The sequence below is a fragment of the Danio aesculapii genome, chromosome 15 (genome assembly GCF_903798145.1).
Source record: "Danio aesculapii chromosome 15, fDanAes4.1, whole genome shotgun sequence".
NCBI lineage: Eukaryota > Metazoa > Chordata > Actinopteri > Cypriniformes > Danionidae > Danio > Danio aesculapii.
Genome location: NC_079449.1, coordinates 7,189,165 through 7,203,706, shown reverse-complemented (window position 1 = coordinate 7,203,706; position 14,542 = coordinate 7,189,165). Strand labels below are relative to the sequence as shown.

The 14,542-nt window shown below is 37.0% G+C and overlaps 1 protein-coding gene across 1 annotated transcript in view; it reads right to left on the bottom strand.

Moving 5' to 3' along the window:
• Positions 1-3,216: 3,216 nt before the first annotated feature.
• slc25a36b (solute carrier family 25 member 36b) overlaps positions 3,217-14,542 on the bottom strand; it is a 35,294-nt gene continuing 23,968 nt past the window's right edge. Inside the window, exons 5-7 of the mRNA XM_056473959.1 lie at positions 9,480-9,546; positions 8,021-8,310; positions 3,217-4,779 (exon numbers count right to left, since the gene is read on the bottom strand). Coding sequence (XP_056329934.1) covers positions 4,586-4,779; positions 8,021-8,310; positions 9,480-9,546 — 551 coding nt within the window. The 3' untranslated portion in view covers positions 3,217-4,585. The remainder of the gene's footprint in view (positions 4,780-8,020; positions 8,311-9,479; positions 9,547-14,542) is intronic.

Below are 14,542 nucleotides of genomic sequence, written 5' to 3'. Positions count from 1 at the left end.
AGCTGTATAATTTTCACCTAATATAAAATGTTTTTACAATTTAGCTATTTAAATTCATCTTAGCGCTGTTAATGTTTTATCCTGTTTCTACTATTTATTAAGGTAAATGCTTTAGGCCTAATTTCAGACATAAATATGCAAATAACCTGAAAACGAATATATGAGGGAAGTTCTGTGCACATATTTCCATTTTCCATATTTCTAGAGACCCTTATGCTCTGCTTGTCGGATGTGAAAGACTGGTTGTCCTTGAACTTTCTAGATTTTAATGAAAGTACGAGTGAAATGATTTTGTTCGACCCGTCAAACTCTTCCAGAGCACCGTTAATCTAGAAAAATTAAGTTTTTCTATGAAGCCCTGGGTAAAAAATCTTGGTGTTATTCTAGATGATGGCTTGAGCTTTGACAAACAGATAAATGCAGTGGTCAAATCCTGCTTCTTTCAGCTTCGACTATTAAAAACAGTCAAATCTATTTTATCTAGAAAAATTTTTGAAAAAATAATCCATGCATTTATTACCACTAAATTGGACTATTGTAACTCATTATACTTTGGGATTAGTCAGAAAACCTTATCCCGGTTACAAGTAGTTCAAAATGCTGCTGCAAGGCTTTTAACAGGGACCAAGAAACATGAGAACATTACACCAGCTTTACGCTCTCTGCACTGGCTCCCTGTGCACTATCGAGTCACTTTTAAAATGCTCCTCTTGGTTTTTAAATCTCTAAATGGCCTGGCACCTTCTTATCTGTCAGACATTTTAATTGAGCATCAGCCTGGTCGGTCTCTTCGGTCATCTAACCAGAGACCGTTATTCATACCTAAGTCGAGGCTGAAATGCAGAGGTGACCGTGCTTTTGCAGTAGCTGGTGCTAGGTTGTGGAATGCTCTGCCCCTCTGTATCAGATCTGTTTCATCCCTGTCTGTTTTTAAATCTAGGTTAAAAACTTATCTCTTTGATTTAGCATTTTATCAGTGAAAAGTGTCTGTTTTAGCAATAATTTTATAATTTTATATATACATTTGTTTTTATCTGTTTTGATTTGTACTGTGCAGCACATTGGTCAACCTCTGGTTGTGTTAAATAGTGCTATAGAAATAAAATTGACATTGACATTGACATTTCGGGGATAATAGGTGATAATTTGTAAATAATCACTCTACAATGTTCTGCGAATACTACTTAATAGAATAATCATGAGAAACGTTTGGTTTAGGTTTTGAATAGACTACTTTTCAAAATAATCACACTGCAAGATTCGTGGTAAATTATTTTAATAATATGTTGCAAACAATAAAATCTAAAAGTTCACCCTTTAAAAAAAATATATCCTTGGTGTGGCTTGAAATCCATGGAACTGAGGTATTGAACAACATTTTAGTCATACACACAGGCTTTTTGAACCGTTACTTACTCGTTCAGGCAAGTGATGCAGTGTCCAAGGTTTCCATATCCTGGACCAGGCCGTATCCTGAGCAGCTACTGTGATGGTCATGGAGGAGTGGAGAGCATGAGACTGATTCCTGTGACTCTCCAGAGACAGACGAGTCTTTGCTGAGGCCAGCTTCCAGCCTCCACCACTGAGACTGCAGCTCTGCACAAGACGTTTGGCCAGCGGAGAAATTAAAATGGTCGTGCCCAACTGAGCCTGGTTTCTCTCAAGGTTTTTTTTCTTCACTTTCGCCATTAGTGAAGTTTTTTTTCCCTCTCCGCTGTCGCCACTGGCTTGCATGGTTCGGGATCTGTAGAGCTGCGCATCGTTGGATTTGCCCTTCAATATTTGGACTCTCAGTAGTGATTATTAAACCACACTGAACTGAGCTAAACTGAACTGAACTTAAACACTACAAACTGAACTACACCGTTCCTATTTACTGTGACCTTTTATGTGAAGCTGCTTTGACACAATCTACATTGTATAAGCGCTATACAAATAAAGGTGAATTGAATTGAATTGAATCCAGATAAAGCAGGCTCCATGTGTTCCAAAATGCTTTTTATTTATTTATTTTTAGTCCAGGACCAAACACTGGACCTTTAGGACTGGTGTCCAGCAGAGTTTAGCTCCAACTTGCCTCAACACATAGTAAGAGCTTGATCAGCTGGCTCAGGAGTGTGCAATTAGGGTAGAAGCCAAACTCTGCGGGATACCCACCCTCCAGGACCGAGCTTGGAGACCTCTGGTCTGAGTGACCGCCCAAAATCTCATATCTTCACAAAACAGTATTAAAAAAAATCAGAATGTGGGCCAAGAAATAAGACCGAAATCTCAGTTATCAAACATAGTATTTGAGAAGTACCAGGACGACCTACTACGTTTGCAGAGATTGGGCATTCAAAAGACACTTTACTATCCCATGAGGCAACAGGAGATGATATGTGAATAGAAGTGATGATAAGTTCAATTCCCGGCTTGAAGACCTTTGCCAATCCTTTTGGACATACATGCATGCATGCATTTGAAGTTGGAAATATTAGCCCCCCTGTTTATTTTTCCCCCCCCAATTTCCGTTTAGCAGATACATTTTTTCCAACACATTTCTAAATATAAAAGTTTATTAAAAAGTATATAAAATATAAAATCATTTCTAATAACTGATTTATTTTATCTTTGCCATGATGACAGTAAATAATATTGCACTAGATATTTTAAGGTAGCTTAAAGTGTCATTTAAAGGCTTAACTAGGTCAATTAGTTTAACTAGGCAGGATAGGGTAATTAGGCAAGTTATTGTATAACGATGGTTTGTTCTGTAGACTATCGAAAAAAATATAGCTTAAAGGGGCTAATAATATTGACCTTAAAATGGTGTTTAAAAATTCAAAACTACTTTTATTTTATCCGAAATAAAACAAATAAAACTTTCTCCAGAAGAAAAGATATTATTAGACATACTGTGAAAATTTCCTGCTCTGCTAAACATAATTTGGGAAATATTTTAAAAAGAAAAAAAAATTCAAAGGGGGGGCTAATAATTCTGACTTCAACTGTACATTACGAACAATTTACCTATATGTCTTTGGACTGTGGGGGAAACCGAAGCACCTGGAGGAAACCCACGCCAACACGGGGAGAACGTGCCAACTCCACACACAGAAATGCCAACTGACCCAGCCTGAAGCTGGAAACAGAGACTTTCTTGCTATGAGGCGAAAGCGCTACCCACTGCTGGGTAGACTGGAAGTAAGCAGCAATGCGAATAATATGTACAAGTTATCGTTTTCATATTTGCATTTATTTCTCCATACGCCTGATGAATATTAATGTCATATTCACCCTTCACACCACACTGACCGTAAACAAAACAACCAAACATTGATGAAGAATTACACTGCTGAAAGAATTACACACTGGTCTCGTGAACAAATCAAAAGGCATGAAAAGAGAGAGAATGACATACAAATCGGCACCATAAACTGAAAACATGAACTTTGACAACTGGACAATATTAACAGCTTCACATTATGTCTGCATATTCATATGTCTGCACCGCAAAAAACCACCTAAACACCTTACAGCAAGAGCGATTGACTTGAGATTAAGAACAAAACCATATAAAACAAGTCGTTTTCAGTAAATATATGCTGAATTACACTCATTTTTATGCTTTGTTATTGTAGTTTTTTGGTTTTTATTCATTAAACATCAGTATATTGTAATAAAAGCTTCATAATATTAATAATAATAATAATAATACTGATGACAATTTAAATTCATGGCAAAATTTCTGAAAATATCCAAATATCTATAGTAATTTTGCATCTCAAGTTCTCATTCAAAGTACATCTGTGTGCATTTTTGCTGCAAGTTGTTCCTAAGCCATTTAGCAAAGGAGCTAAACTCTCAAACTAGCACAAATTACCTTTATTTACTTAAATTAACAGATATTTTGTGCTCTGAGTGTTTGTTTGGATCGACAACATGTCCACAAACCAATTGTGTTACACTGCAACGGCTCTCTTAGCATAATACTCTCAATAACTCCATTTCAATTAGTAATTTTGCCGTCAATTAAATAGTTTAATGATTTCTTTGCGTGTCAACAATAAATGTGAGCTGCAACAGTTAAATTCAAAAGCAAAACACACACATATAAGACTTAACACACACACACTCTTTTGTACGTTGTCAAAACACACTCTTTTTGCATATATGTGTAGACGTGCACCTATGTAGGACGTTTCTGCATTGATATTGCATGGTGTAAGTGCAACCAAACCGACCGTTTCCAGATAAAAACAGACCCTCGGTGTGAATCCTCTCCCGTTTGTTTCCATCTCAGAGTTGAAGACAAATCCTGTGAAGCTTTCGACGGTCATGACAAAACCTTCGATGACCTGCCAACACAACAACTGCTTTCTCTGACAGAAATAAACCCACATTCAGCTCTAGAAGTGCTGTTCGAACACATGTCATCTCTACCCAGTCCCCTCAAGAAGCTGCGTTTCTTTAAAAATGGAAGGAAGAGCAAGAAATAACGATGTTTCTTTCTTGACGCCAACTTATTTAAGTCATTACCGTGTTTCTCCTAACATTTTCCTCCCACACACACTGAGTAAAACTGCGGTGGTTTGGTCCCGGATCAGCCGTCCAGCAGGTAGACCACAAACTCATACGTGCACATCATGATGGCCGTGTTGGGGATCTGTCTGACCAGGTGTGTGGTCAGTCCTCGGTATAGAGCTCGATAGCTTTCCTCTTGGATCACCAGGTTGAGGCTCTGGAAGAACGAGCGGTATTTGGTGCCTTCTTCTCTTAGACGTGTACGGATGACCTCTGCAGAGCCAAACAGAGGAAAGCGTGGTTAGAATTGGTTTATCAGCATGCAGAGCATTTAACCCTTTAATAGGCATTATAACTGTGCGTTCACACCGAAGGCGGCGAGAGCGTCAACGTAAGCTTTGGCTGCCCTAGCAACAACACTGTCTGCTTACTGCTCCGCCTGCTACATTGATCCCGTACTTAAATATTTTGAATATGTCTGAAATTAGGGCTGTGCAATTCATCGAAAATCTGGTTTCATGTTTGTATTTTGTCCCAAGTTGCAAAATTATTGGATTACTTTTTTTAAAATTGTTTCTGATATTCTGGGGGTCAAGTTAGCTGTTTGCCCTTTAATCGCGATCTTTGGTGTTCCCTCTCAGTGTCAACCTTTAAACCGGAGACACGCTGACATTGTGGCTTTCACATCTCTTCTCGCTAGACGCAGAATACTGTTGTCCTGGACCTCCCCACAACCCCCCTCTATTTTATTGTGGCTCAAAGTTTTGGTCTTCTTTTTAAAACTTGAGAAAATTAAATACAATATCAGAGGTAGGGGAGAACAGTTTTTTGAAAAATGGCAACAATTTAGTGCATTTTTTAATCACTTAAAAACCTTAGATGTGGATTGAGTGAAGGTATATGTGTATGTATGTATGTATGTATGTATATGGTTTGATATTATAATTTTATATATATATATATATATATATATATATATATATATTTTTTTTTTTTTCCCTCTGTATTTTATTTTATATATTATTATTTTGTTTAATTTATTTATTTACTTACATGTTTATTTGAAATGTTGATTGTTTTATTTGGGGATTGTTTTGTGGGTTGTAATAAAATGTAAAATGCTATTTGCAAGAATAAAAATTCCATGACAAAAAAAAAAAAAGAAAATCTGGTTTCGATATCAGGCTATAACGATTATGAAAAAGCATTAATCGAGATAAACGATTATTGCATCATAAACCGCCCCCTTTCCAGTACACATTTGTTGCTCTGCAAAGCTCAGCTTCACATCAAAATGACTAAAAGCATGTACTGTAATGTAACGTTTGCAGCACGGGATGTGCATCGTTCATTGATTCATGTTTTTAAAAGCGTGAACGAGACCGCATGCTTCTGTGTATGTGCGCCGCGCAATGCGCTTTAATGGTCAAATAGGTGTCAAAACGCGGTGATTAGAGATTCATATTAACCCTTATTTGTGTAATAAACAAACAAGTTGAGAATCAAAAGACACGTGAAAGAGAAACCATTAAAGTGACAGTGCGCAATATTCCTGCTGCCGCCTGTTTTCATCATTATTAATCAAACAACAAGAGGAGAAAATCCCTCACTGCTCTTGACTGAAGGACTTTTGTAGCTAAAGTGTTTCTCTTACAGTGAAGACGCTTAAAGCACAGTTTGTTTCATATTTTTATTCTATTTTATTTATTTCTCTTTACTTTGCAGGGAGGAAAATAACTGTATATATGCAGTTGAAGTCAGAATTTCTTAGCCCTCCTCAATTATTAGCGACCCTTTTCGCCCCAATTTCTGTTTAATAGAAAGATTTTTTTTCAACCCATTTCTGAACATAATAGTTTTAATAACTCATTTCTAATAACTGATTTTTTTATCTTTGTTATAATGACAGCACATAATATTTTACTAGATATTTTTCAAAATACAAGCATTCAGATTAAAGTGCGATTCAAAGGCTTAATTAGGGTAATTAGGCAAGTCACTGTATAACAGTAGTTTCAGTTGCAGACAATCAAAAATATGTATTGCTTAAGGGGGCTAATAATATTGACCTTAAAATAGGTTTCAAAACATTAAAAACTGCTTTTATTCTAGCCAAAATAAAACAAATAAGCCTTTCTCCAGAAGAAAAAATATTAGAGGAAATACTGTTAATTTTCCTTGCTCTGTTAAACATCATTTGGGAAGTATATATATATTTTTTTAAATTCACAGGAGGGTGAATAATTTTGAGTTTAACTGATAATCGTTTTGAATAATCGTGATTACAATTATGACTATAATAATCGTGAAATATTATGAAATATTCTGAAGCAGCAATACTGTTTTGTATGGTTCTTATACAGGGTTTCTGCAGGTTTCAGAATTAAATTGAAGACTTTAAGACATTTTTACAACCATTATGACTGAAATTTTAGACTCATCAAGTGCTAAAGCCTAAGGAATTTTTCAAATGGCCCAGATGGAAAAGATTTTTATTTGCCCTATCAAAAAAATGTTTTATTATAATTTAATACATGTAATAATACAATAATACATAAATAATTTAAAAATTAAATATGTTAGACTCAAAATATTTTAAATATTGTGTAAAAACAAGCTTGTATCCACACACTTTTTTCCCCAACATAAACTTTCTTTAAAATAAAAAAAATGAACAAATGTTTTAAAAGTTTTAAAAACTGTAATAAAGTAAATCTACGTGGAAAACTTTTAAAGAAATGTTAAAGGAAAATAATTAACCCATTATGATAAATGGAGTTAAAAATGACCTTTTTAAATAAAAAGTTTAATGTTTTATTGAGATGGATTGTTGATGAGTGTGTGCATTTTGGCCAGATTGGGTAACAATTTATGAATAAAGGAAAATTCATTTTGTGACAGGATAGTTTATACACACACGGCTGTTTGACACTATTCTCTGCACCTACCGAGTCAGAGAAGGACCACAAACACCTGCATCGCGAAATGCACAGGTTTTTTTCTCCCATCCGGCATGCGGTATCAAATTCCATTAAAACAACAGTCCTTAATTCCTACTCGTATAGAATACCCCAGTTAATAACTGGGCCATGCATGAAATGTTCCAGAATGAAAGTGAAAGTGCCAAACTGCAGTTAAAGTTGACAAATTAAAAATGAAACACCAGAAATTACACGAAACTCTGGAGGAAATGTGGATATTGTGGTGATGCAACGACGTCAGATAATAATAATAAACAATTTGATTACTGATGTCCATGTAAACGTAGTCACTGCCTTCATTTTAGAAATAAATAAACCCAATTAATCAAATCTAATCTAATTGTTAAAGCAGAACACTTTAAATGTCTTGTGTCCAAATGGTTTAAATTAACTTGTGCTATCGATGCAGAAATGATATGTTGTCCAGCCCTAAGAACAATTACGAGCACACTTTAGTTTATCTTTTATGAATAAAAACACACTACAATTCTGAAAGCAAATGATTGTTGTTAACATCCTTTTTCAATGCTCACCGTGTGGATAGGCTATGCAGGTGGCGCAGGTTTTCGATGTAGCGGCTGCCAACATCATGCCGACAAAATCAGATGCGCTCTTGGCTCTGTCCTCGTCCTCATTCATGTGTGTCGCTGCTTTGGCCTCTAAAAGACGCCGTTTGATACTTTCATAAATCACAAAGTGAATCACAGTCTCTGAGATGCCTGCATATGACGCAGACATGCCACGGTAAAACCCGCGGACACCATCAGTCTGATACACACGCCGCACACACTCGAATGCATTCATTCGGCGCTCCCCACGGCTCCTGAGCGACACAACAAATCAAATACAACACTTAGATTGAGGTCAGGAATAATGAGCATTAAAGACATGTTAAAAGTATCACTGAGTACGTTTACATGGATACCAATAGTCAGATTTGATTACGATTAAGACAATGCTCTAATTACGAGTCCACCATGTAAACAGCAATTTTTGATTATCTTAATCTGACTTAAGTCAAAAACGAACTAAGTGAAATTAAATTTCTTAAACTAATTTCGAGTGAAGTATGCGCTCAGGATTAACCCAGCTGGCTCATATTAGCTAATCACGATCCTCCAATCAAAGCAAAGGAAGTTCCTATATATATCCTCCTTTTCTCTTTGCAACTATCTTTGTCTTGAAGAAACCCCCCTCCTCCCCTCCTTCCACCTTTATCCAGAATAGGTGGCTCGGTGGCCCAGCGACCAGCAGGAATTCCAATGGTTCTGGCTCCTTGCTGGAGCATCCGGCATTTCTGGGCGGAGCTGGAACGCGTCCACACGGGTTTTCCTGGGGGTCCCCCGGTTTTTCTCAAAGCTAAATACGCTCTACATTACAGACCACCTAAACCCAAGTCTGTTCTACTAGACGTCTCGCTCTCAGGGAGTTCACCTTGGCCTTAGCTGCGGGGGAGTTTTTGAGACCGCCCTAAGCTTAATCTCCCCTCGCAAAGGGAGGGAGCCCGGGACTCGAGGATCCCTTGAGCTCAGGGCTCTCTTTCCCGGGACAGCATGCCAAACAAGCTTTTGTAAGTCATGAGCTAAGTGTGAACTCTTGAAACAGGAATCGAATTAAGACATGAAATGTTCCAAAGTGCCAAACTGCAGCTAAAGTTGAAGAATGAAACACCCAAAATTACATGAAACTCTGGAGGAAATGTGGATATTGTGGTGATGCAACGACGTTAAATCGATCCATGTGCTATAACACACATAAATTACATTTACCGGAGGAAATGCGGATAGCATTTCATCAAATTATGTGCTATAACATGTAGCGAGATCGTGAAAGGAACATTCACAAAGCAATTCATGTAAACAGCTTAATCATATTATCTCAGATTAAGGGAAATAATTAGATGAACTGATGTCCATGTAAACGTGGTCATCGCTGACTCAGGATCAGTCATTAAATGTAATCAAGGAGAATATTTGTTGGTATTTACTGTACCTGGCATCCAATTGCAGACGCGTCTTTATCAACCAAATCGGATTGGTTGCTGTTATGGCTGTGAATCCTGATTGGAGGAGAAGAGAATGAGATTAAAACAGTCACACACACATGCTCGAGCACAAAGATATTTGCACTACACTGCAAAAATGGTTTTTTTAAAGTTTCAGTTTTGTTTCTAGTATAAATATGGAAATATTCTTAAATAAAGAAGCTTTTTCTAGCTTCTAGCTCTGGTTCAAAGGTAAATTATCAGCTTTTAATTCAAATTCAAGAAACATTTCTAATTATTAACAAGGTTGAAAATGGTTGTGGTTCAATACAGATTTCTAGATAATGCAATGCAATTTTTAGGATTAAAAGTTAAAAATACCCTTCTTGGTCAGTTTAGGTCATGTTTTATTAATAAAGTTATTCATTAATAGTTTTTATTGGTGTTTTTGGCCTTTATTAACATTTAAAAATGACTGCTACACTGAAAATAATGCTTTTCTTACTTGGCGTTTTGTCAGAATGAAGAAGCCTTTTTAGACAAGTACAAAATGTTGTAATGAGTAAAAATTAGGTTAGTTTTTCCCCTTAAAATAAGCAAAATAATCTGTTAATGGAATAAGAAAAATAATCTTGTTTTTGCTCAGAAGCAAGATTTTCTTTCTTATGCCGAGTTCAGACTGCATGATTTTCAAAGTAGTCCTGTCACAGATGTTTTCACACTGCATGACTATCTGGGCTAGCGTTTTGTCGCTGCTTTGTTTACACTGCAAGATGGATCGACGACAGGGGGTTTCACATCGCATGACTTTACAATAGGAAGAATCGCCGACAACTTCGTCCAAACTACGTCTCATAGCCAAAAACACGTAGTATATCTTTTGTTATTAACTACATAACAATAGTAATTTCTCATTAACTTTCTGTAAGAAACGTCAAACAGACACGGGTGCTCCTGTCAAACCTCCACTAGTTTTTAAATAAACCTCTCATTGGCTGTAGGTCAGGGGTGTCCAAACTCGGTCCTGGAGGGCCGGTGTCCAGCAGATTTTAGCTACAACTTGCCTCAACACACCTGCACGGATGTTTCTAGAAAGCCTAATAAGTGCTTGATTAGCTAGCCCAGGTGTGTCTGATTGGGGTTGGAACTAAACTTTGCAGGACACCGGCCCTCCAGGACCGAGCTTGGACATGCCTGCTGTAGGTGATCTCCGATGTTATTTTCAGTCAAAACTCATTCCACACGGCATGATTTGAATCGCAGACAGCTCCAGATATTCAGCACGCCAAATATCTCACAGGCATCGGCGATTCTCTCAGATCGTGTCTTTGATAGTTCATACTGTGTGATTGTCACTCACGTGCACGAGCACCGATTTGCCTGTGATTTCAGGCATTTGTCTGTGATTTCTCAAAACCTGTTGGCTAGTCAAAATCGGGGCCAAAATCATGCAGTCTGAACTCGGCATTACACCATTGATCGATTATTTAGCTTATTTTAAACAAAAAACTCAATCTGGACTCATTATTTCTGAAAATATAAAGGCATTATTTTGTACTGGTCTAGAAAATGCTTCTGAATTTAAACACTTTCAGATATTTGGACTAGAAGTTACAAAAGAACCGGGCCGGTGTCCTGCATAGTTTAGCTCCAACTTCCTTCAACACACTCCCCAGGTAGTTTCTAGCATACATAGAAAGAGCTTGATTAGCTGATTCAGGTGTATTTCATTGGGGATGGAACTACAATATGTAGGACACTGGCCCTCCAGGATCGAATTTGCCCATCCCTGCATTATATAAACACCATAACAAAATGGTAGAGGTTGCACAAGATTCCGTTTCAGCATTGATATCGCAATGTGCACATTCGCAATAGTCACATCACATGATCTGCAATGTTGAGCCTGAATTATAGCTACAGAATTGTATTCAATGACTGTATTTATATGGAATTTATATGGACTGTAGGCCTGTGAACAGATCCAACACCATCATCAAATTAGCAGATTACACCACAGTGATTGGTCTAATCAGCAATAATGATGAGACTGCCTACAGGGAGGAGATACAGCATCTGGCCACTTGGTGCACTGACAATAATCTATCCTTAACACCAACAAGACCAAGGAGCTCATTGTGAACTTCAGGAAGGGACAAACAGGCTCGCATGTCACATCCTTCAAGTTCCTGGGGACCCACATCTCAAAGGACCTTTCCTGGACCACCAACTACTCCAGCCTGGTCAAGAAGGCTCACCAGCGCCTATGGCTTACCAGCGCCTATTCTTCTTGAGGCAACTTAAGAAGAACCACCTTTCATCAGCTGTCTTGGTGAACTTCTACCGCTGCACAATAGAAAGCATCCTGACCAACTGCTCACAGTCTGGTATGGAAGCTGCTCTGTTGCTGAGCGTAAGGCACTGCCCAAAACTGCCCAACGCATCACAGGGACTACACTGCCAGCCATTGAGGACATCCAAAAGAAACACTGTCAGCGCCGAGCACGCAGTATTCTTAAGGACACCTCTCACCCTGCTCACAGACTGTTTTCTCTCCTGCCTTCCGGCAGGCGCTTCAGGCTCCCCCGGACAAAAACCAGCAGACTGAGGAACAGCTTTTTCCCCAGAGCTGTCTCCCTTTTGAACTCTGCCCCTCACTGTTTGCACAAATTCATTGCACTGATTCATTTATTTGAACTGTACATGCTCACTGCACATTGACATTTGTAATTGTTCATCTATCTGCACACTCCTGATTATTAATAGCATCCTGTACATATATTCATTTATTGTAAATCTGTTCATAGCTAATACAACCTGTATATAATGTTCATAGTACATCCATCTGTAAATATTACCATAGTTTTTCTATAACTGCACTTTATAACTTATACCTGTATCCTGCACTTGCTGCTATTGCACTGCTGGTTAGACCGAAACTGCATTTCGTTGCCTTGTATTTGTACATGTGTAATGACAATAAAGTTGAATCTAATCTAAAATGATTTTTGAAGTCTTAGAATTTTTGTCTTATTTCTAGTCCAAATATCTACATTTCAAAGTTAAAACAACATCATCTCACTTACCCCACTGGCAGATAATTTAGCTTGTTTTATGAAAAAATACTCCTAATTTTGACTAACTTCTTCTGATGGTGAAAACAAAACAATAATTTTACTTGATCTAAGTATTTTTTGATATGTGGACTAGAAACGAGACAAAACAAAGAAATCTATTTATTGCATTGTGATTATTAAATTGCTGTACCTGAATACTGTTAGACTCCCCAGAAAATGTCAAACACAGTTATTCAAAATATCTTGTGAAACTGTATTCATATCGCAATCCTACATCATTTGGTGAATATGGAGCCGTTTTGACAGGAGCAGTGATGTTTTACGATGCGTCCAATCATTTATATCTGAAAATTCAATTATTTGTCTTACAAACGCCACAAAGAAAACACAGTCAAAAAACTGTTTCCCTGCTACTCCTGCCAGCTGATCACCCATCATCACCCGTGTGCCCTCACGTAAGCAGGTGACAGGTGAAATGTAGGTGGAGCTAACCCAAATCACCAAACTACTCGATGCGTGACAGAATAATACAGCATAATATTATTAATCTTAATTACTCAATAATCCTACAACAAATAAAGTATAAAATTATATAAATATCACAAACGGCTCCAACACAATATTTAAATCGCAGAAAACGTTTTTATTGCAATATCAGATTTTTCCAATATCGTGCAGCCCTACAAAATGGTAATTTTTACAAATAAATGATCTATTAATTAAACATGCATTAAATTGACCAAGTAATACACTTATAATGCATTTCTCATAACTTAAAAAAGATTCCCATACCAAATAAATGTTATTTTTAACTTTCATTCTTAAAATGAATTGTGCTTTGCATTATCTAACCTGTGTATTGAAGAACAACCCTTATCAATTTTGTTAATAATTCTAAATGCTTCTTGAGCTGCAAATGAGCGAATTAAAAGCGGATAATTTACCTTTGAGCCACATGAGTAAGTTACATTTTTAATAATAATAATAACAACAGTAATAATAATAATATATTTTATTTATACTGTGCTTTTCTAAAGCCCAAAGCGCTTAAATATACTTTAAATATACTTTAAACTGTAATAACATTTTCACAATGATTCTGTATTTTTGATGCAGCCGGGGTGAGCAGAAGAGACTCTCAAAAGCATCTTAATATATTTAATTGCACAAAAAGACAGAAAGCATGTCACCGTAAAACAAAGGGCCTTTTGATTAAAACCATTAACAATTATTGTCATGAAATTGACAATTGCTGGATGTTAAATTTAGATTTAAATTTGACAATATTCAATAAAAATGCTAATTAATAAATTAAACCCACACATTTTACTTTGCACAAGGAGTTCATTTTTTGGCTTGCATAATGACAGCACAATTTACTGCACCGAATGTCATGTTTAAAGTAGCTCAACTTTTCAACTGAAAATGCACAATGTGGCTCAACGTGACTCTGGTTTGAATTACTACCTGCCAATCATCTGTCGTCAACAATGAAAGGTTGTTAAGGTTTAAGAAAGCTGCAGCATATGTTCTATACACTGAAACCTTCTTGGCAAAAGTCCAGATGACAGGTGAGAAGAGACCAAACACACACACACACCCAGCCTTCTGGTGGAGTATTTACTGAGTATTTGTACGCTGTAACATTTCATTTACTGTAAGCCCATCAGACCAGAGAAAAGAGGATAGAGTGGGATTGCACGTTCACATACACTACTACTGGACTCTTGTACATGTATTTTTAAAAGAAGCATATTCCACTATTATCCTATTCATTTGATCAAAATACACCAAGCTTTAAAATCAATAGATATCCAAAGTTTTTAAAATAAGTAGTTTATTCCTGTGATTTAAAGCTTCAATTTAAGCATCATTATGCCTCATTCACAATAGCAGGGACTTTGTAGCTGCCTGTCGCTCTGTGTGGCGATCTGCTGCGAAAGCAGGTCTGTGTAGGTCTAAAGCACGGAGAATACAACCCGCCTCTGAGCGAG